The 21309-nt window shown below is 34.9% G+C and overlaps 1 protein-coding gene across 1 annotated transcript; it reads left to right on the top strand.

The window, feature by feature from the left end:
- Positions 1-18767: 18767 nt before the first annotated feature.
- On the top strand, positions 18768-20309 carry LOC128204985 (uncharacterized). The gene is made up of 3 exons (XM_052906380.1): positions 18768-18867; positions 19400-19504; positions 19993-20309. Exons 1-3 carry the CDS (start codon positions 18768-18770, stop codon positions 20307-20309), a joined length of 522 nt encoding a protein of 173 aa, XP_052762340.1.
- The last annotated feature ends 1000 nt before the right edge of the window (positions 20310-21309 follow it).

Genomic DNA, 21309 nt, shown 5'->3' with positions numbered 1-21309 from the left:
AGGGCAGGTTAAAGTTTTAGGGCAAGTTGGGATTTTCACTTAAAACTCCAATACCATTCATTCAATAGACTTAATACTTCACACAGATGTTCAGAGCCATCACATAATGAGGTTAGATAACTCCATATTATCTTTTATACAAATTATGGCCCCTGATTGACTATGGAACTTAGGTTTAAGTTTTAGGGCAGGTTGGGATATTGTTTAATAACTTCTATACCCTTCATTCAATTGACTTAATACTTCACACAATTGTTCATGACCATCACCCAATGAGGTTACGTAACTCCATATCCTTAATACAAGTTATGGCCCCTGATTGACTTAGTCTTAGGCAAGTAAAGGGCAAGTTGGGATTTTAATAAAAAAAACTTCTATACCGTTCATTAAATGCACTTTATAAAATTCAAAATTATTTACGACCATCTTACATCAAGAAACATAACTCTGTTTTAAGCCTAAATACCCTTAATTTTTTTTTAAATTTCCTTTGAAAGGCATATTTGTATATTCTTAACCACATTTTCATAATGGGAAATCGAGTTATTTGAATGACTTGCGCCGTTTGGGCGGGCTGGGGGGAGGGCAGCATCAAAGTCACCTTATGTATCGAATAATTTTAGTTAGGTTTGACATAAAGAGACCAAACTTGGTATTATTACATCGTTATTGTATTCTAAGTCAAAGCGGCGTAGTCGAGCGCGCTGTCTTGCGACGGCTTTTGTTACGATACGTTGCTTGCACACAGCGTGACCAATTCCCACGAAATCTCACTTGTGCAAAGACAATCCACAAATGCCAAGGAGACACGTTACAAGATGTAGTAGTGCAGTTGCCTATACAAAAACGACCTCTATACGTTCACTATATAGCTTTGAGTCGAGTCACAACTATGAATCGCTTACATTTTCTCCAACCCTTTGATCATTCGAAGCAGATGTGTCTGCAGTTGTACAGTTAGAAATGGAACAACTATGAACAAACAGTCAAGTTCAACTGTGCTACACACCTTTGTATACTTTGCCAACAAATTACTTTGTGATATGTTTCCACAATGCTCATTTGGAAGATATTGTTTCAGAACGAAACTTTTCAAGAGCTGATGTTCTCATCCTCACAGAGTCCAAACTCTGTGCAAAAGACATCATTCAAATTCCCGGACGTACACTTCATAGGAATGATTTTGCATTTCAGAAAGCACCATATGGATCTATTGTGATAACCAAGCCACAACATCAAGTACATGTGGAAGGGGTGAATGCTGCTGTGATTGAAATGACTTTTATAACTTTTGCAGCCTCAATCAACATCTTGGGACTATATCGACCGCCAAATCAAACATCGAAACCATTTCAACATGCTGTTGAGCAAAAGTTGAAATCATTCTGTAGTTCACAAAAGTCATACGAGACTTCAGTACAGAAAGTTCAACTTACCAGCAGCTGTGTTCAATAATGAGAAATATCAGTTCACACAAATCATAAAAGGTGTTACTACGAACATTTACACAACCATTGATTTGATATTTGTGAACTTTGACAGTTACAAATCTGTTGGTGTATTAGAGTATTACTTTAGCCATCATAAACCGGTCTGGATAGCAGTTTAGACAGAAGCGAGACAGAGATGCTCATTTCACACCTGAAAACATATTATTAAATTTATTAATCCATTACCTTCAAATTATTTATGTCATTGATTTCAGTATTTATTGTGCTCATTTTTGCTTATATAACCAATTGCTTGCTCCTGGCTTGACTCTGTTACCTTCAGTTCAAATGCCACCTACACTTGAAAGTTAAATGGCAACATCATTGTCTATTAATGAATAAAATGCCAATCTAACAGCTTGTCGACAGTAAATAATTCGTCCGGCGACACATCCGATTCGCGGAGTTCAAGTTGTAAAAGAAATGGAAATTGAAATAAAAGATCTTAAATGGTATGAATTTACTTCTAGCTTTATTCTATTTTTGAGTATCTTATTCGATGATCACCATCTTCCGAGCTAACGTTGATTCCACAATGCACGATCATCGTTCTATCTTATCGCGCTTGTACATGTAACATGCAAAGACTTTGAAGCTTATATTTGAGTGCTCCTCTGAGAAGGCCAATGGTTGTGTAGTCCCAAATCATGACATCTAAATCAAGCTTCAATATGGCATGGGTAATGTCAAAAACAGGCCTATGATTACAAACAGTCACAAGTCAAAATCTAGACTCTGGCTTAGAAAAGCACTTATTTAACAAAGAATCCTCTAGATTCCATTCGTTTTACAAAACTAAATGTCAGTTTCAAATACATGTAGTTGACCAATTCAGCTAATTTCATCGGGAGTACTCAACTAGAAAAAAACACAATGAAACGAAGATTTGCAGTTTTGCCACTTAAGTATGAACTCACACTTTAGGCTGTTAGTATCATGGCCCCTTGTCGAACACTAAGTAAATATGTAAGAAAGGGTACTTTTCTCATTTTTATGAGCCTTTAAATATTTCATCTTTTTATAACACTTTAAATGTTTGTTCTTATGGGATATTGGTCAAGTTTGATTTTGGACATGTCGGAATACTAGTAGTAGGAGTAGGCCAATTGACAACACCCGTGACCTCTTCTACCCGATTTCTATCTTGGGTTATGTCGGTTAGAACAGTTAGGCCAACATTCAAACGTAAGAACAAATACTCGTATTCATTGAAGGTATTTTTCTACCCAGCTTTACCAAATTTTGCTAAAATGTCTTATAAGTTATCCCCACAAAACAACGCTTTTATATTGTTTTGTTTTTTGTTCTCTTTGGAGGGGTGGTGAATATAGGAAGTTGGACAGTCTGTTGGTTTTATCCAGAGCATAGCTTGTACAAGGGTCGACTGATTCGAACTCTGTTGAAACCCGTGGTGACCCATGTGAGACTTACCGCAACTAGATGGGGACTCGCAGATTTAATGTGTAGAGAATTCATGTTTCAAGTTTTATTTGTATCAAGGCATAGAATATGCATGTGATTTAACAACTTATAAACAACAAAGAAACAGTTGAAACAACAGCGCAATGTACTCGAACATTACTTGACATAATATAAGAAATTTATTATGCAAAATCAATGCATTCGGAACTCCTCTGTCATTTTAATTGAAAACAACCTCGGATCGATTTGGACGGTTTGTATGTACTCAAAAAGTGGTAAGTTTAAGTCCGCTGCAAGTAGATCGCGTAGTATTTTATTTAGCAGTTAAACTTTATGACATACCTCTTGGGAATCTTAATTATGTTTGCAATGATACACTTCAATGGCAATCAATTTAAACTTAGATCGATAGATACAACTCTAAACACTACATTTAAAAAATAAATAAAAACTACTTCAACTGATGTACCGGCATACATCCGAGGTTGTTTTCGATAAAAATGGCCGAGGAGTTCCGAATGAAATCAATGATGCAGAGGAGAGTGAAATTACTTGCATTTGAAGATGATGCTCTTAGAAAATAAAGATAATTTAAGGAGTTTGGTTTTGCTATTACTATTGATCATCAAGTTTATAAGAATTGAGTTGTTGAATGCTTGGATGTCGCAAAATGAAAATATACTGCCGAAACGGTATGCCCTAGCTTTATTCGGAGCTCCTCGGCCATTTTTATCGAAAACAACCTCGGATGTATATAGACGGTTTATGTACAATGTCAGAAATCGGTACACTTTGACTACGCTGCAAGTAGACCGCGTAGTAATTTCAGTTAAGCAGTTAAACTTTATGACTTTATGACTTAACTCTAGGGAATCTTAATTATGTTTGCAATTATATACTATACTGGCAAGCAATTTCAACTTAGATCTACAAATACAAACTACATTTAATAAATAATATAATTCAAACTATTACGAACAACTTTTAGTGATGTACCGGCATACATCCGAGGATGTTTTCGATAAAAATGGCCGAGGAATTCCGAATGGCCCTAGCTGATGGTACTTCCTTGTAACAAGACGATTTTTTTTTTCTGGTGTACAGTGTGCATGGCCACGTTGGACATCCTGGACACAGGCGCTAGTCACATAATCAAATATTTTACAAAATCGGCCTGTATATGTATATTAAGATATCTTATTATAGTATATAGCCCATATAGAACATTAAAAAAAGTTTGTTTCAAGCACCTGTGATCCTGGACGTGAAAATATCAACTTTCAATTGTAAAATCGAGTAAGGGAAATAAATCCTCTAACGCTTCCGCATTGTCAATAACACTAGCTATTACCGTTATTTTGATTAATGGATATAACTGCAGACAACCAGATTAAAGTAGAATTAACTGTGTTATTCCCAATGTATAAACAGAAAACATATTAATAAAAATGATGACCTGTTTCCAAAATTTATCGTAACACATTGTAATAAGGAATACTATACTATAGGTACATGTAAAGTAAACATATTTCTTGACTTTTTTGTAAAGACCAAACCAATTCCAGTCATATCGTGTTTTCGAACCGTTGTTATCACGATTAAGATCACAAGTCCGATCACATTCGTGAGACTCGTTAGGGATCACTGTTTCCCGTACCAATTATTTGCTCACATTATAGAATGGTTTAGCAAGTTATTTAAGAAAAGTCTCCGTTTCTGGGCACAAAGATGTACAGAAAACAACACGCAATGCCACTACCAGATTCCAAGGGGGGGGGGGGGGGGGGGGGGAGGGGGTGCAAATCGTCCAAATTAACTTTATATTTCAATATAGGAGAAAAGGGTAATTAAATACACCCAAAATGCACCAAACGGACTAAAAAAATGCAATTTTCTTGTGGGAGGTCCAAAACTCCCCAACCAACACATAAATTTCGGTTCTGAGGGAGGGTCGCATGTCAAATGGTTACGCCTCTAGGTTACGCCCCCTCTAACGTCGAATCCTGGACCCGCCCCTGAAAGCAGCACCCAATTTCTCGAAACTCCATAAATTGCTTATAACAGGATTAAGTGTAGCTCAATGCTTATGTGTTATACATACCTCCTTGGGAGTTTACTGACTTTAAATAGGATCTATTTTCATAAAAATCACATTCAACCATAATTCATTTATCAAAAGCAAATTTTGTAAAAGTATTTGGGGTAATTGAAATAAGCTACCCAAGCCTGTTAAGCTGAAGAACTTATTTCAGGTGAGTAAATGATGGCGCGTTTGTGGTCAATACAGTTGAAACTAGTTTTGTAGAACCCTGTTATCTGAATGTCTTTGTTATGTCTAGAACTTTTTCTCAAAAAAATATTTTTTTTATTTTGACATGTTCTGTTGTTTTTTTATATATAAATTGTTGGTTATTCCAAAGTATTTCCAGAGGAATTTGATTCACATTATTGTTCTGATATCATATTATTAATGTTTTTCTATCAATAGGAATGCCACTTGACGGCAAGTAATGGCGTGTTTGGTGATCCATGCCAAGTTGGTGATCCATGCCAAGTTGGTGATCCATGCCAAGGAACTTTCAAATACATTGAAGTGAAATTCGTCTGTGTGGTGGTATAAAAGTGCTTACTAGGAATAAGTTCATGTTTTTTGTGGTGTTGGGGTAAAGAGAAAAATAAAGATTATAAAACCTGCAAACCTGAAGGTGACAAACAGTTTTTCCCTTGATGTTGTCGCTGAAATATTTTAAACTTGCATTGCATGTTGCAAAACAAACATTTAGGGAATCTTTAATCATTTTTGATAAATTAAGACGTTTAAGATGTAAGTGTGCTCCAACCTTTGCTATGTCATGTTTTACAATAGAAAATAATTATACACATTACTTGTTGAGATTGTTCAGTAGTTTTATCTATATATTTATCCACTTTGTGAAAATGTGAATAAGCCTTGATTGTTAAATGCATTGCAATAGCTAAGTTGTACGTATTGATGCAACAACCCTCGTAAATTTATGATAAATTAACCCTTCCTTCACACTTCTTCGTTTGTTTGACTTGTTATATTAAAAGATGACATAATTAATTAAATAATTGAATGTATTTTGTTGTTTATCCTTACACACCGTATAGGAGAGGCCAACTGTTCGTGGAAGGTGATAAAACACTTTTCATTTATATTGAATGTACATGTACCTTTTTCTGCCAATCATGGTCATATGCAGTTCATAAAACAATGAGCAACATGAAACAAACATGTTTTGTTTTTAAATATATCCAGAACGGATCTATAGTTCTTATAATAATGGTCTTTAGAACAGATATTGGTTTTAGGGGCGTTATCTCGCGAATAAATCTTTCTCAAAACACTAGGCAAGGGTTTTAAGGGTTTTAAATATAATGCAACGGGGATGGATAACGCAGATAATTATAAAACTGTACGATGTTCACGGCCCCTTGCTGGCTGAAATGAGACGAACAAATCTACATGTTTAGGTGGCTTATGGCACTTTCCTCTATGCATTGCCTGTAATAGGATGAATGCTGTATATGTGGTTAACCTTTTTTGCACATTTGGCCAGAGATCATTGAACTAGCAGTTGTGTGTACATGGGTGTTAAGTCTTGCTTTGCATACTTGACCACATCTCCTGAATTTAGCAGTTGTATATTGCATGAGTGTCTATTTGGCAGCAATTTTCGAGTTAACTAAGAAATATCTCTTCATCGAAAGAAGATATGTAAACTATTGTATTTCGTAAAATGAATCGTACGAGTTATCCTTTAATTAAAAGAACTATGTTGGTTTTGAAAATGCTTACTATAAGTTGGACGTGTACACAACAGAATGCCCCATACATATTTATATGTAACATATTTATATGTAACAGATCAGAAAACCAAACATATATACTTAGCTACTACACCTTCCATATCCGAGCGAGGCTCCCTACCAAACCCCAATGACCATCGAACACTGTCATCTGCTGGAACGTCGTCCATTACGTCAGCGGCAACACGCAGAGCACAAAAAGTGGTTGGTATTTCATTACTGTGGTTGATATTCAACCATTTGCAGAGCCCAAACAATAGTGGTTGGCACTCCACCACTTGTAGAGCACAAATGTGGTTGGTATTCCACCACTTGCAAAGCACAAAAGTGGTTAGTATTTCAACACTTGCAGATTACATAACAATTTTAAGTGGTTGGTATTCCACCAATTGCAGGTCACAACAAAATGACACTGTGTTGGTTTTCCACCACCTATAAAGTACAAAACTTTATTAGTCATTTGCAGACCACAACTAATGGTTGGTATTTCTCAAATTGTTGAAATTTATCTGAGTTTAACGAAACACGTTCTCGCTTGCCCTTCCACAAGAGTGAAAAGATAGCGTTTTGCTATCTTAGGCCATAATATTTCTCAAACAATTGTATATACTGCATTTATAAAGTTAAATTCGCCAGAATCTTTAAAACCGTTAAGTAATTTATAAATATCGATAGTAATGAAACTTAAAATACTTGTAAAATAAACCACAAGCATTCTAATTTTTAAACGTTAACAAATAACAATTGTGAATTTTTTTAACTTTACTCATGCTGTCTGTATATATAGAAATACAATTATTTTTACAAGTTACAAGAGTATATTGAACGTAACCATCTTTTGCCGAGTCTGATTTCCACCTGCCATGTCTTTGCCATAGCCTATCTGAAATTTGGTTGTTAGCTGCCTCAGAACGAAATGAATTTAGTCCAAATTAAGAAGCATCAAAACCTAAACTAGACATTTCCCCTTTAAAAAAACCTCTGACAGTAAAATAGGCAAGTGGCTTTACAGAATTTGGTTCCAGAATATGCTGTTTACTTGATATTTAAAGAAGTACTTGTCGAAACCAAAATTCAGATGACAACGGATCAATGTTTGCTGACTTCAAATAACGTTCTAGTTTGTGGTGCATGTGGAGTTTCCCGTCCTAGCTGTAACTACATGCTTTCCATCACTTTAAACGTCTGTTTTAAATTTTACGACAAACATGTCTTCATGTGTATCTGGTCACGTGGTCTGTCATGGTGGTAGTCGTGTTTATTTGCTGTCGGAAAATAATTTAAATTTATACATAATACGGATATAATCTGGATACAAACTGATGATAAATGAAACTATGCAGTGTTTGTGACAGTTTAGTGAAACTATAGTGTGGATCTTGATATGCCAAAGGAACGAAAAAGAGAGAAAAGGAAAAACAGAAGTAGCGGGAGTACGGGTGATAAACAAGCGTCAAAAAAGCCATGGACTGAAGGAGGCCCGTCCGAGCCTAATTTGTCGGTGAGTGATTTGCTGAAGAAAACTAACTCTATATTGTATTCAGAGAATAACGATGATATTGAAAGTGTTTTTGAAGATAGTGTTTTTGAAAAATCCCAAACAGTTAATACCCAGCCGAGCGTAAACGAAGAGATGACGACTAATGGAGATAGTGAACGTTAACGGTTTATCACAGTCAAAGCTTGATGATAGTGATTTTCTGAGTGTTTTAGTTAAAAATGACATAATATTTCTGTACGAGACGTGGTCTTCAGAGGCCACAGACTTAAACATTCCTGGTTATAAAACTCACAAATTATTTAGAAACTTTCAGCATAGGCGAGCGAAAAGATGCAGTGGGGGTATTGCGCTCTTGTATAAAGACGCGATTGCAGATGGTATTGAAATTGTTAAGAACCATTATAATACTATTATTTGGATCAAACTTGATAAAGTGTTTTTTCAATTAGATAAAGACATATATTTGTGTGGCACATACTTATGGGGGGAAGATTCTCCAGCGTATAATATTGTGAACGTCGATCTATTTGAGTTAATAGAGATAGATATTGAATATTTTCAGGAAATCGGATCTGTTTATGTATTTGGTGATTTTAATTCTAGGGGTCACCAGGTCAAAAGAAATAGAGCGAGTACATTTAAAGTTTTGCAAACGCGTTTTAAATGTTAGGCAAAATTCTTGCACAGCTGGTGTGTATGGTGAATTGGCTAGGTACCCGTTGTATATTTCTAGATTTTATCGAGTTATTAAATATTGGTGTAAAGTTAATGATTCAAATAATATTATATTAAATAGATTATATGAGCTTGGTTTGAGTGATACCGATAGAGGTAAAAGAAATTGGGTGTCAAGTGTAAAGGACTTACTTGACAGATTTGGCTTTTCGGAAGCATTTTATAATTTAGACAGCCGACAGGCAAAGCATTTTCCACTAATATTTAAACAACGGGTGATTGATTGTTTTGTGCAAGACTGGAACGGTTCAGTTGAACGAAGCTCAGTGTTGGACGAATACAAACATTTCAAGAAAAGCTTTGAATATGAAACGTATTTAGATGTATTACCGTTTAATTTAAGGTTCTTTGTAACACGGACAAGAATATCAGCTCACTCATTACAAATTCACACTGGAAGGTATGGAAGAAACGCAAGCCCTAGACATGAGAGATTGTGTTTAGTCTGTGGTTCTGGTGACATTGAAGATACTTTTCATTTTATATGTGTATGTCCGTGTTATAACGAACTTAGAATTAAGCATATACCTATAACATTTTATCGTCGTCCTTCCATGTATAAATTCATGAATTTGCTAAGTTCAAGAAATGATAACGTTCTTTTTAGATTATCTTTGTTCATCAAGAATGCTTTAAAAATCAGAATAACAACTATAAATACTGTGTTATGATGTATTTACTGAAAGACAAGCGTAGCTACCAATCTATTAGAGTGGGAGCTATAATGTTTTTTTCAGCAAATTATTATATATTTTTGATATAATTTTATATTCAGAAATTTAAACATTACTTAACTCTCCGTGACAAATGACTATGAGACTTAATGATATTTGGTATATAGGAATTTGAATGTATGACGATGTATGTATGTACAAGTCATTAATAAAATATTGTTCTGTTCTGTTCTGTTCTGTATCCAACATTTCGATATGTGATCGTTTTAAAACAAGCACGTACGAAACACGGAAGAATCCAGCAAAAGTCAGTACTAATAAATAGCGTATTCTTAAATTAGCAAGAGAACCGTCCTCAAAAGCATTTCGTTGCCAATATAGTTTTAAAATGTCTAAAGCTATCGGTTTCTTTTTAAAAACGGGTTTAGATGCTGATCGAATACAACCATTTAAACATAAAATTAGCCAATCATTATCACAAGGGCTTTGCACGTTTGCGATAGTATGCGACCATTTTATTGCATAAAATATATTGTTTAATTTTGATTTACTGCATTTCAATTCATGTTGAATAACATGAACGAGATATAAAGCGACTGCAACAAACGATGCTGGCAGAGCAGTCAAAGTGTAATTGTCACACCACTTACTGAATGTCTTGAATGTTAACTTTCCGGGTAGTTGAACTTTCACGCACGTTCATACATGTGTCTAACACTCATGAGAAAAGATCTGGTGCAAACACATAGCATTTCTCATTGACTTAATTAATAGTTTCAAATAGGTCTGTAAACAACACATGTATTATGCTGATTAGATGATTAGATTAACTTTAACACTCGTAGTAAGGTAAAACAAACAATACATAGTTCGAACCCGTAAACTGTGAATTAAGTAAAACAACTTTTCCTTATAGTCGATTACAGTTATAAGAGGTAAATAGTTATGTAAATTAATGTAAATCTATTATTCAATCCTATTCTGATGCCCCTACTCACAACAATGAGCTCGATCGAAATATCCACGGATGATAACATACTAGTACACCGAGGACTGTCTCAACATGTGTTTTACCTGTCAAACAGAAATTCAGCTTAAGCAACAATCGATTCGGGCAACCAACACTTTGCCTGTAAACTTATCAAAACCAAAAATGCTCTCCGTATTTTTACCCTGAACGTATATACCTTTTGTTTTACGAAATATTGATATTTCATACATGAATGGCTAAAAAATAGAATCCTTGAAACAGCGGGGGAAAGGGCTGGAAGGCCAATATGGTGCTATCAATGTACCCTTAGCGATGCACTGCTTTAAACAATTTAAAGCCCTGTGAATCAAAAACACTGGGTGAACTAACCCATTTTTTTCATTATCCCAACTTTGTTAAAAAGCATCTATAAAGCATAGATGAGCTTTCTTGATTTCAGTCCATTGCTCATGAGCTTTAACATCATCTAATTCAACAAACGCTGCCCCGGCTACTGCAGACGCATCTGAGAAAACCACAGATGCTGACAAATATACTTGAAATAAAGTCTTAGAAAATGCCTTGGACAAAACTTTTTCCAAAACACTATGCCGTGAAAACACTCCGAAATAACAAGCTTAGCGTCCCAACTTAATCAAGCTTATATCCGTTGAAAAAAATGTCTTAGTTTAAAGTAAAGCAACATTACCCATGACTGGCGCCATAGAAACAATATTTCCTGACAACTGAGCCATTCTACGAGCTGTACTAACAGGAAATGCTTGCAAAAACTGAGGCTATGCATTGCTGTACGTTAGAAATTCTGCGAGTCGGAATTTCTAAGCAACCTTTTGTGAGATTCCAGATAAAACCTAGCCACTCTAACATCTGCACTGGTTTGAAAACAGATTTGTTTAAATGGACTAAAACCCCGCACTTCGACAACGTTTCAAAAACGAAATCGGAGTCTCTCTGAGAACTTCAGAAGTCTGCATTTACTCCCCAACCGTCGTCCAGGAAAACCACGATTTTAAGACCAGCATTTCTCCAATACTTTACGAGAGGACGCAGCCCTTTAGTGAATAATCTCGGAGCAGAGCTGAGTCCAAATTGTAAGGACTGAATTGTTAAAAAAACCTAACTATTTATGATGATTAGGCTTTATTAAAAATAGTGATATCCACTGATTAAATCAAATTCATATATATATATATATATATATATATATATATATATATATATATGAATAAACACTGAAAATATGTTCTAAACCTCAATGAACGTCATAGAATAAGGTAAATGCTTAACTAAGATATTGTAACGTTAATGCACACAAATAATGCACCAGTCAATTGTAACCACGGCCCCCTAGGTCCGGAGAGTAGCGGGGACTTTGACATTCGGTCCAGCCATACCCCGGGTAAAATCTCCGGCCTGCGGGGACGAACTGCTGGTAAAATCCCCGCCAAATGCCCCCGCCATGTTAAAACACGGCCCAATTCCCCGGGTATCCCTGGTATATCCCCGCGGACCTGGTTCGAAACATCGTTTCTAATGTTTGTTTACATTTTTTGACAGCGCGTATGAATACCTTTTTGTGATGCGGTTACCTTATTTGCATAGTTATTACACTAGTTATATGAAAATTATTGCATGGGGTTATATCAGTCCTGCGCCGTAAGTTATGTTATAAATGATGATATCAACCTGATTGATTAAAGATAGACATGGGCGAATCCAGAATTTGACGTCAGAGGGGATATGACGTATTGGGGTTACCACCCTTTGATTTTTCTTAGCTATAGGTGCATCTTGAACGTATTTTGTAACAGTGAATTTTCGCTTGGTCACGTGTCAGAAAGGTTGAAAATGTTTCTGATAGTCAGAATATCTCTTCATCGGGTTTTGGATTGTACCATTGTAGACAAAAGTGAGGTATAATAAAATATTTTGGTATTTGATGGCTTAAAAGAAGTAATAATTAACATTAAGTAGACTAATGTCATTTAATAATTTAATTTAATAATTTACTTTAATAGTGAGTTTTGCAAACGTAAAAGATCTACAGTGCACACACGAAAGTCAAAAGCAAAACCACACACGGACAGAAACGCAGGATGTGAACATAAACTTAGATAAATGCTGTAATGATAAAAGCGTAAAATATTGTGCGTAAATGTTGAGTGGCCATTACGAATGAATATTCGATTTATGTCCACATACGGAACTCCTCGGGCATGTTTATCTAAAACAACCTCGGAAGTATTTGGAGGGTTTTCATACTCAAAAAGCGATACGTTTAAGTCCGCTTAGTAGATCGTAATTTTATTTAGCAGTTACACTTTATGACTTAACTCATCGGAATCCTAATTATGTTTGCAATAAAACACTTCACTGGCAATCAATTTAAGCTTTGATCAATAAATACAATTCTAAAACACTACATTTAATTAATTATATAATTCAAAAATGCACGAACTACTTAAACTGATGTACCGGCATACATCCGAGGTTGTTTTAGATAAAAATGGCAGAGGAGTTCCGAATGCTATGTCCATTGTTTTTATCTTACACCGTACCAAAATGTACTAACGAGTACAACATGAGTACACTTTAGATAACAGAAGTTTAAAATGGAATTCATCGAATTACTTATTCGTCATATCGTGACAAACAATCCCGATGTCAATTCCGTTATCTTCAGCCAAAATGTTAAACAATAGTCCAAACTACACCATAAAACAAGTCTATGTCGCATTATCTCTTTACATGTATATGGAGAAATTGTACAGTCATAGTATTAGTAATACATGTTTCTATTTTGTACATATTTGTCGACACGAAATTTATGACAGTATTTATATTGCTTGTAATTTAGCCACCAACAAGGGAAAATCAAAACCAAATACATTTCAAAAGACATTTAGGCATTCTTTGGACGCCATGTGTGGCTCAGATGTTGCCCCAGATTACGGTCAAATAAGGTTGCTTGATGTCCTTGAAATGAGGATATTTTAGCGATTGCCTGAGTTTATTTGCTTTTCCATGTTGTTAACATAGTTAAGGGAACCTTTTTACACCTCAGGTGGAATCGATGATTACTATGTACTTTCTACTCCAGGATTAAATATAATAGTTTTAAATGTTCACGAAACATATATTTAAATATCAGTTACTTTGTGAGTCAGAATAAATCACATCACATTTAATAACCATATCACAAGTTTCAGGGCTAAATCGAGTACTATGAAACGACGATTCTATATATACTCGAGTATTTTTGATTGATTTAAAGAGGTCAAGATTTCATTGATTGAAGAGGTCTCTTATCTTTCGAAGAGACGTATATGTGTTTATGTATATTTGGCGTACCATAGACTACTACTACTACTACTACTACTACTACTACTACTACTACTACTGCTACTGCTACTGCTACTGCTACTACTACTACTACTACTACTACTACTGGTAATGTGTATAAAGTTTGTTTGTCTTGTTTTTACAAAGATTGGCCCATACTGCCAGATGTGTGAATGTTCTGACATTACTCTAAACAAGCGTCATTTGTCATTTAGGGACATATCGTCGGGTACTAGAAACAGTCCCAGTAATATTACAATAAATGGCTATTAGACAAGTGACATCAGCAATTTCAATAAGTTTATACTTATTTTACTAGTTCCCGATTTGATTTGGTTTTTCCATAGTAATATTTTGTAAAGGTCAATCCCAGAACGAGGCTGCTCATGCTACGGAAAGACCCTCCATTGGCGCATAACGCCATTTGACCATGAATCCATATAATTACACAATACAAATACGTAGGCAGTGGTATTCAAATTATCCAAAATGCTTTGATGTATTGCCTTAATTTCTTACTGAAAATGGGAAATTTCAGAGGCTCATTGGGGAAAATCAGGGTCCGTCTGGTTCAGAATAATAATTTGAATCGTCCGCTTTTGGCATTATGTCAAATATCTTTACGTAAATAAAGAAACCATAAATACCTAAAAGAACCTTGCCATTTAAAAAAATCACACTATGGGTTTCGCCATTCTATTTATCGTCAAATAAATCTATAACAGGATAATTACCGCTTATGTCATATTATCCATAAGAAATTAAGTAAATCACGTAGAGTTTTGGATTCAAAAACACTTAGCAATGTTCTTTATTCCGACATCGTTGTTTCACTGTCAAACGAATCATTTGCCGCCTCCTTATATATTTTTTGTTCGTTTCGTGTTTGATGTTTTTAATATGAAGCACTATCAAATTATTATTATCTCATTCATTTTAATTTATTTCGTTCGTCTTTAGGATTAAAAGCTAGATATTTGGTTTGCTCTGATAAATGTTATTTTGCTGTCTTTACAAAACACAATCGTTACCTGATAAATAAGTTTACATACTATGTAACTTTAATTACTGTTCGATGAAACGTTTAAAGGCTAATTGGTAAATACACAATAATAACTCTTTATCCAGCAAAGTGTTGGAGATTATATCTTTTTTAAATCTACTGATTCAACTGCTTACGCATTAACAGTGGTTGACAGCTGATTTACCAAATAAATGTACGGCAGATTTAAAAGAAACAGCGATCCCATTGAAAAAAAAAACCCACAAAACATTTCGAACAATCAGTCAGTCTATTCTTTTTTATTTCGAGTTTTGTCACTCATGTCTTCAAGTGAGCATTTTGTAAAGACATTTAAGATATATTTATAGAATAAATAAACCCAAAAACACATGGTAACTAAAGGAAACCCAAACGGTCCGACCTGAAATCAGAAAGCAATATGTCTCATTATATGGTTTCGAAAGATCAATCGCTCTGAAATGTTTATAATATGATTCCCTGTTTAACATTTATATGAAAAACTACAGAAACAAGCTCAGTATTCAAAAGTTTAAACATAAACCCTGTTTAATGGCACAGGGTAAACGCCAAAAACAAAGAAAAAAATCACAAACAAGAAACATGGAACAACAACACAAAACTCCACAAACAACACAGACATACATCCAAAAAACATAATTGAAATGAATATGTTTCCATGAAAATCATACCGTTCTACATTTACAACACAAGTAGATGAGTGTAATTGCGCGGATGAAGAACTTGTGAAGATTATAAACCGGTTGAGATAAAACGAACAATTTCACAGCAGATTAAGCATGTTTTTATGCCTCTTCCAGATGATATTACTAACCCTGAATTTCTGCCGGAAGAACCTGTATGAATATTAATGAAACTGCGAAAATATTTCTAGTTCAGAGCGTTAAAAAAGTTTTATCCTATTTATAGCCAAAAGAATGTGATTGTCATCTTCAGAAGTATAAATAACTTGCACAAGCACGTCTCAAACCAGTGAACACGACTTATGCAACGAAATCAGCAGTGTATACCGAAAACGGCAGTCCAGTAGTGGAAAGAAACAAACTACTTCCAGGAGCAAATGTGCCTGAAGTTGCGACGAAAAAGGTCCAGCTGTGAATATTAACAAGGCTAGTCAAGTAGGGGAAAGCACACAAGACACTCCCAGCAGCAGAACCAGCGATACACAATGCACATCTAGTTGCTACAAAAAGCCGAACCGTAGACTCTACCAAGTGTTCCTAACACCGAAAATGTTTGATGGATTTAAGTTAAAACATTCCATAATACTGATAGGACTTAATGGTTCTCCTGAATTCAAAAGAAAACCAAATTAAACCGTGTCAGATTTGAAAATTACACCTAAGGCAAAACAATTACAGCAAGCGTGAGAGGTCAGTCGAGATTACTCCTCGACCGCGAGGAACGCAAGAACTTCAGCTAAAGTCGTTCCAATCACGCCCTGTACATTGTGCCAAGAGTCCCCGAAATAATTTCCCTACTAGGGGTAAGATTCCCTACTCGATCTCCTTGTTGTTTTAAAACCAGAAGATGTATGTTCTTTATCAGTGAGTAAAAGTACTGGCTACTTAGAAGTATTACATATTAATAGCTATGCAGAAACATTCGAAAACAATGATGTAGATGGAGTACTGCTTGAACAGTTGACGAGTAATGAATTGTTTTATTAACGCCATAAGGATTTTGAAGAATAACATGTGACTTTTGGAATGTCTTATGAATGTAAGGGTTTCAGGTATGCATTATAAATAATAATTTGACATGGTTGTATGTAGGGAAGTGAATATGTTATGTGTCTAGGACTATTTTTCAGTGCTAAACCTCAGAATTTCTGAATCGACTGTGTTTATCAGTAAAGTTTTATTGATGTGTCAAATAAGGCAAAGAATGTACAAAATTTTACAAGTCGAGGTCAGATCAGCTCAATCTTTAACTATTTAGATGTTTTAAGGCTATACAGACATGCACGAGAAACTGCCTAAACAAAGACGTTTGCCGTTAGAAGATAAATGGAATGTTGTGATGACGTAATTTTGTGCCCTATTTGGTAGTTCATTTTATATGGTCCTTTACTAGATTATCCTAATTATATATATTCAAATAAGCGATATCATTCGTTATCACTTGTACAAAACACACAAACTAGTTATAGGTTGATATATAATAATATCATGTACAGTTTGACTTTTCGCGGATACCGCCTGTTGCCGATTTATTTTCTGCTAACTCTAGCTAAAAACGGTATCCACGAAAAGGACTACAGTACCTACTAATCATTATTTGTCTTGTTTGAGTACCAACGTTTTGACTGAGGGCTAACAGGCAGGATCTGAATAATTATTGAATGATCTTGAGTATATAAACACTATTTTCATGCAAGTAGTGAAGATTTAGTAATCGAAAACGTAACAACTTTGTGGTACTTTGTGAAAGACATTAGATTCTTTTTCTCTCTGTGTAAAACTTTGTGCTTTACTTTGTGTGCATCTTAAACTATGTGAACATTCTAAATGACTAAATTTAATTGAACGAGCTAATAAGTAAACTTCTGTTTTGGGGTTAAACGATTCATATTTCTCTGTTGTTTATTACTGGAATAAAAAGTGAAAACGAAATGGCGCTGCACGTTCTTTTTTGTCCGAGTAACGTTATGTGGCAGACATACGCAATGTCGTGTTGCGGGTGCGAGGCTCACAATGCTCACAAACTGTCACATAAAATATAGTTTATAGTTTTCGATTTTATATATTGTAGCTATATTTACCATAGTATTATTGCTATTCTACGTGAAATGACATACATATGCTATAATTCTATGCATCGGAAGTCAGTGCACTTTTCTGACTTCCAGCAACACTTAACAATCAATACTATTGCGATGCAGCTTTCGGACTCGACCATACACTTGGACAACATCTAAATTGCGATAAGCATTTGATTTATACAGGTACATTTACGAGTTCACATATCCAACATTTAAAACAGATTGTTTAGCAGTCAACTCTGTTTGGCAGATCTTTTCAAATGCCTTTTCAAAATACGGGGTCAACAAGAATATAAGAAAGATTGAATATATTGTACTTGGATATAATATTACTAATCCTGAATATTTTTATTTAAACCTAATATTTGCCACTCTAGGTTATAGTATATATAAAGCATATTTCATCAGCGATAGTAGATGAGAACATGTCGATATTATGCATATCTTTAAAAATGAATTTGTCATTCTATTCTCATACTATAAAAAGCATAGAGTCACAAACCGATGTTTGAATAGTTTTGCCGAATATTTCGGCATCATTTAAAGATTTAGTGCATTTCATGTAATATAACATTGTTGTTTTGTGTTGAATAAAATTTGAAAAAGAAAAAAACACATTTAAAACAGGGAATGCTCGAGTTTATCTTGGTTAAATGAAATATAAGTATGAATAGACGAATTCGAACATTATCAGTTAAAGCTTTGAAGGTTTGGACCAGACGGTCATCCTTGCACACAAATAAATTAGGCGACAGTAGTTTAAAAATGTGGACTATTTCAATGTGCATTTTGTTTTCTTTGCCTTGTATACAAGGTGAGGTTCTTTCATCGTACAGGACCAATCAGGGAGAAAACATTCGTGAAGAGTTTCAGAAGGAAATGAGTAAAATGAAAGAAGAAATGACCGAAATAAAAGGTGAAATAATCAAATTAAAAGACGAAAACATAGCATTGCGAAAAGAACTTCAAATCCAAATGGCCGAAAAACCTTCAGCCGCCGAAGAAACCGCGCATACAGATTCGAACCATGAACCCAGCACCAATTCTTCTCAAATGAGATTGCTGGTCCCCAAACGTAAGATTTTTAACTGCTAGCTTTCTTTTAGTCTGGCTTTTTTACTGACTGATACTTGTTAAGCATCCACAAGCTGGATTAAAGGGGCCCATCACCAAAACCAATAATAACCAAGCATAAAAACAACAAAAAACGAACAATATCAGCATCAATACACAACAACAAAAAACGAACAATATCAGCATCAACACACAACAACAAAAAACGAACAATATCAGCATCAACACACAACAACAAAAAACGAACAATATCAGCATCAACACACAACAACAAATCAAAACAACGTTCATGTACTGTTTTTAACTCACACATGCGTTGTCGAGAACTTACGAAATAACGTCTGTAGCCAATGTTTTAACTGGATTTGGTCGTGTTCCTAATTGTCGTACAATGTGTATCATGTTCTAAGCTCAATCCGTTACATTACGGTTCAATGTTATAAAGTGGCTCTATGTCAATAATTTCACTTTTCAGGATTTATTGTCCAACATTTTGTCATAACGATAATCTAGAGTATATTTACGTGTTTCAGGAGATGCCAATGGAGAGGTTGTGGCTTTTCATGCGAACCTCCGGGCAAACACGTGTTTTCAGCCGCAAGAGATTATAGTGTTTGACATTGTTGTTACAAATACTAGTAAGCAAAATCAATTTAGCACCAGTCATTATTTATTTTTGTGCAATCTGTTCAGAATAACTTTCTATTTCGTTAAATTTTACGATACGGATTTTTGGGCCTTACTCACTCAATAGGTGACAACATCGGCTATGATAATAATGCTCAATACCGTTTTCATTCTCGTGTACGTAATTTAAACTTGAAGCAATTCATTCTTTACAAGAACTACCATCTACAACGTTATGTAATGATATTGTAGAAAATATGGAAATAGAACCCGTTCGTGTAAAATTTACTCAGAAGAAATACCGTTATATTCGGTCATTATGAGGGCTGTACTTTTTAACTTTTTGGATTTGAAATTCAAATCTGAACACAATCGTTTATTGCCACCAACAGCCATTACAAGAATTCCCAATACGCATTGCCTTGTTAAATCAGCAACTCTATTCTCAGCAATTGTATACTGGTAACACAATCTTTATAATTTAAAGTCTGATTTTCAGTGACCGCTTACGACCCACTTGACGGCATATTCACCGCCCCAGTAACGGGAACATACGTCTTCATCTGGAACTTCGGCTCCTTTGGACGTTCTTATAATATTCTAGAGCTTGTGGTTCATGGCACAGGCATTGGGTCATCCATATCAGACAGCGAAAACAACATGTCGGACACTCATCCTGCGGCTGGCTTTGTCGTAGTTCACGTTGACGCGGGACAACGAGTGTTTGTGAGAAAGACCGCACAGGGTTCCAATTGTTATCTTCGGAGCGATTACATTAATATGAAGACTACGTTCAGTGGATGGCTTCTTGGATAAGGAAGCTAGCTATATTGGATGAACAGTTATATCTTTTGAAATCTTCTGATTTTTTTCAAGTGGTTTTGTCAGTTGTTTAAGAAAATTCATGTGAAATATATTTACAGAAAGTGTTATTGACTTAGAAGAAAACACACACACCTTAAAGTGACACTCTTATTCAAAATCAATATATACACATGTATAACAAAAATAAATTTTGAATGATAAACCTTTTACTACTTACTCAATAATGCAATTATGTAAATAATAATTACTGGTAACAAGATTGTAACTGTTTATTAAATAGCAGAAAACGCACAAATAATAAAAGATTGGTGAGTGCTAAAATATTTCGATATAAGTAGAAATAATGTGTTTTCTTCACCTATCTTTCAAATTAAACCTGGAATCCTTCCAATGTTTTCGACATTTATCCATCCTTTGACGGTATATTAAAACAATGGTATTAATTGTGGTAAATCTTATTTGGAAGAAAGAATGCATCTTTAACAATGATATGCTACGAGTCTTTGAAAGTGTGCACTTAAAATAATAACAGCATTTGGTGGATCAAAATATCGACGTACTCGACAATATGCATAGCGTCGGATAATGATTTGATACCGATGGGTTACGTTTAAAATGAGAATTCTTTATTCAATTTGAATAAACAATTTTATGTTTAAAACGTATCAGAACATACGTCAGTCTTTATTCTTAAGTATTGTTTTGAAACAAGTTGCAATAAGACATGAAGATATCAACCTGATTGATAAAATATAGACAGGGGTGAATCCATGATTTGACGTCAGAGTTTTGGGTTTTTGGGGTTACCACCCTTTGATTTTTCTTAACTATATCCAGTCCAAAACGGTACATCTTGAACGTATTTTGTAAAAAAATACCGGATGGGGGGGGGGGGGGGGGGAGGGCAGGTGCTAGTTTGACGGTATTCCGCTAGTGATTTCAAGCATTGAAATATGATGATTGGGACACTGATAGTACCCACTATTTAACA

This window comes from Mya arenaria, chromosome 10, assembly GCF_026914265.1.
Source record: "Mya arenaria isolate MELC-2E11 chromosome 10, ASM2691426v1".
NCBI lineage: Eukaryota > Metazoa > Mollusca > Bivalvia > Myida > Myidae > Mya > Mya arenaria.
This window is presented reverse-complemented; position numbering and strand designations above follow the sequence as displayed.

Coding starts and splice junctions, on each gene's coding strand:
- LOC128204985 (XM_052906380.1), top strand. CDS start 18,768: ATGGCCGAAAAACCTTCAGCCGCCGAAGAAACCGCGCATACAGATTCG. Junction 18,868..19,399: donor GAGATTGCTGGTCCCCAAAC/GTAAGATTTTTA, acceptor TACGTGTTTCAG/GAGATGCCAATGGAGAGGTT. Junction 19,505..19,992: donor CATTGTTGTTACAAATACTA/GTAAGCAAAATC, acceptor TCTGATTTTCAG/TGACCGCTTACGACCCACTT.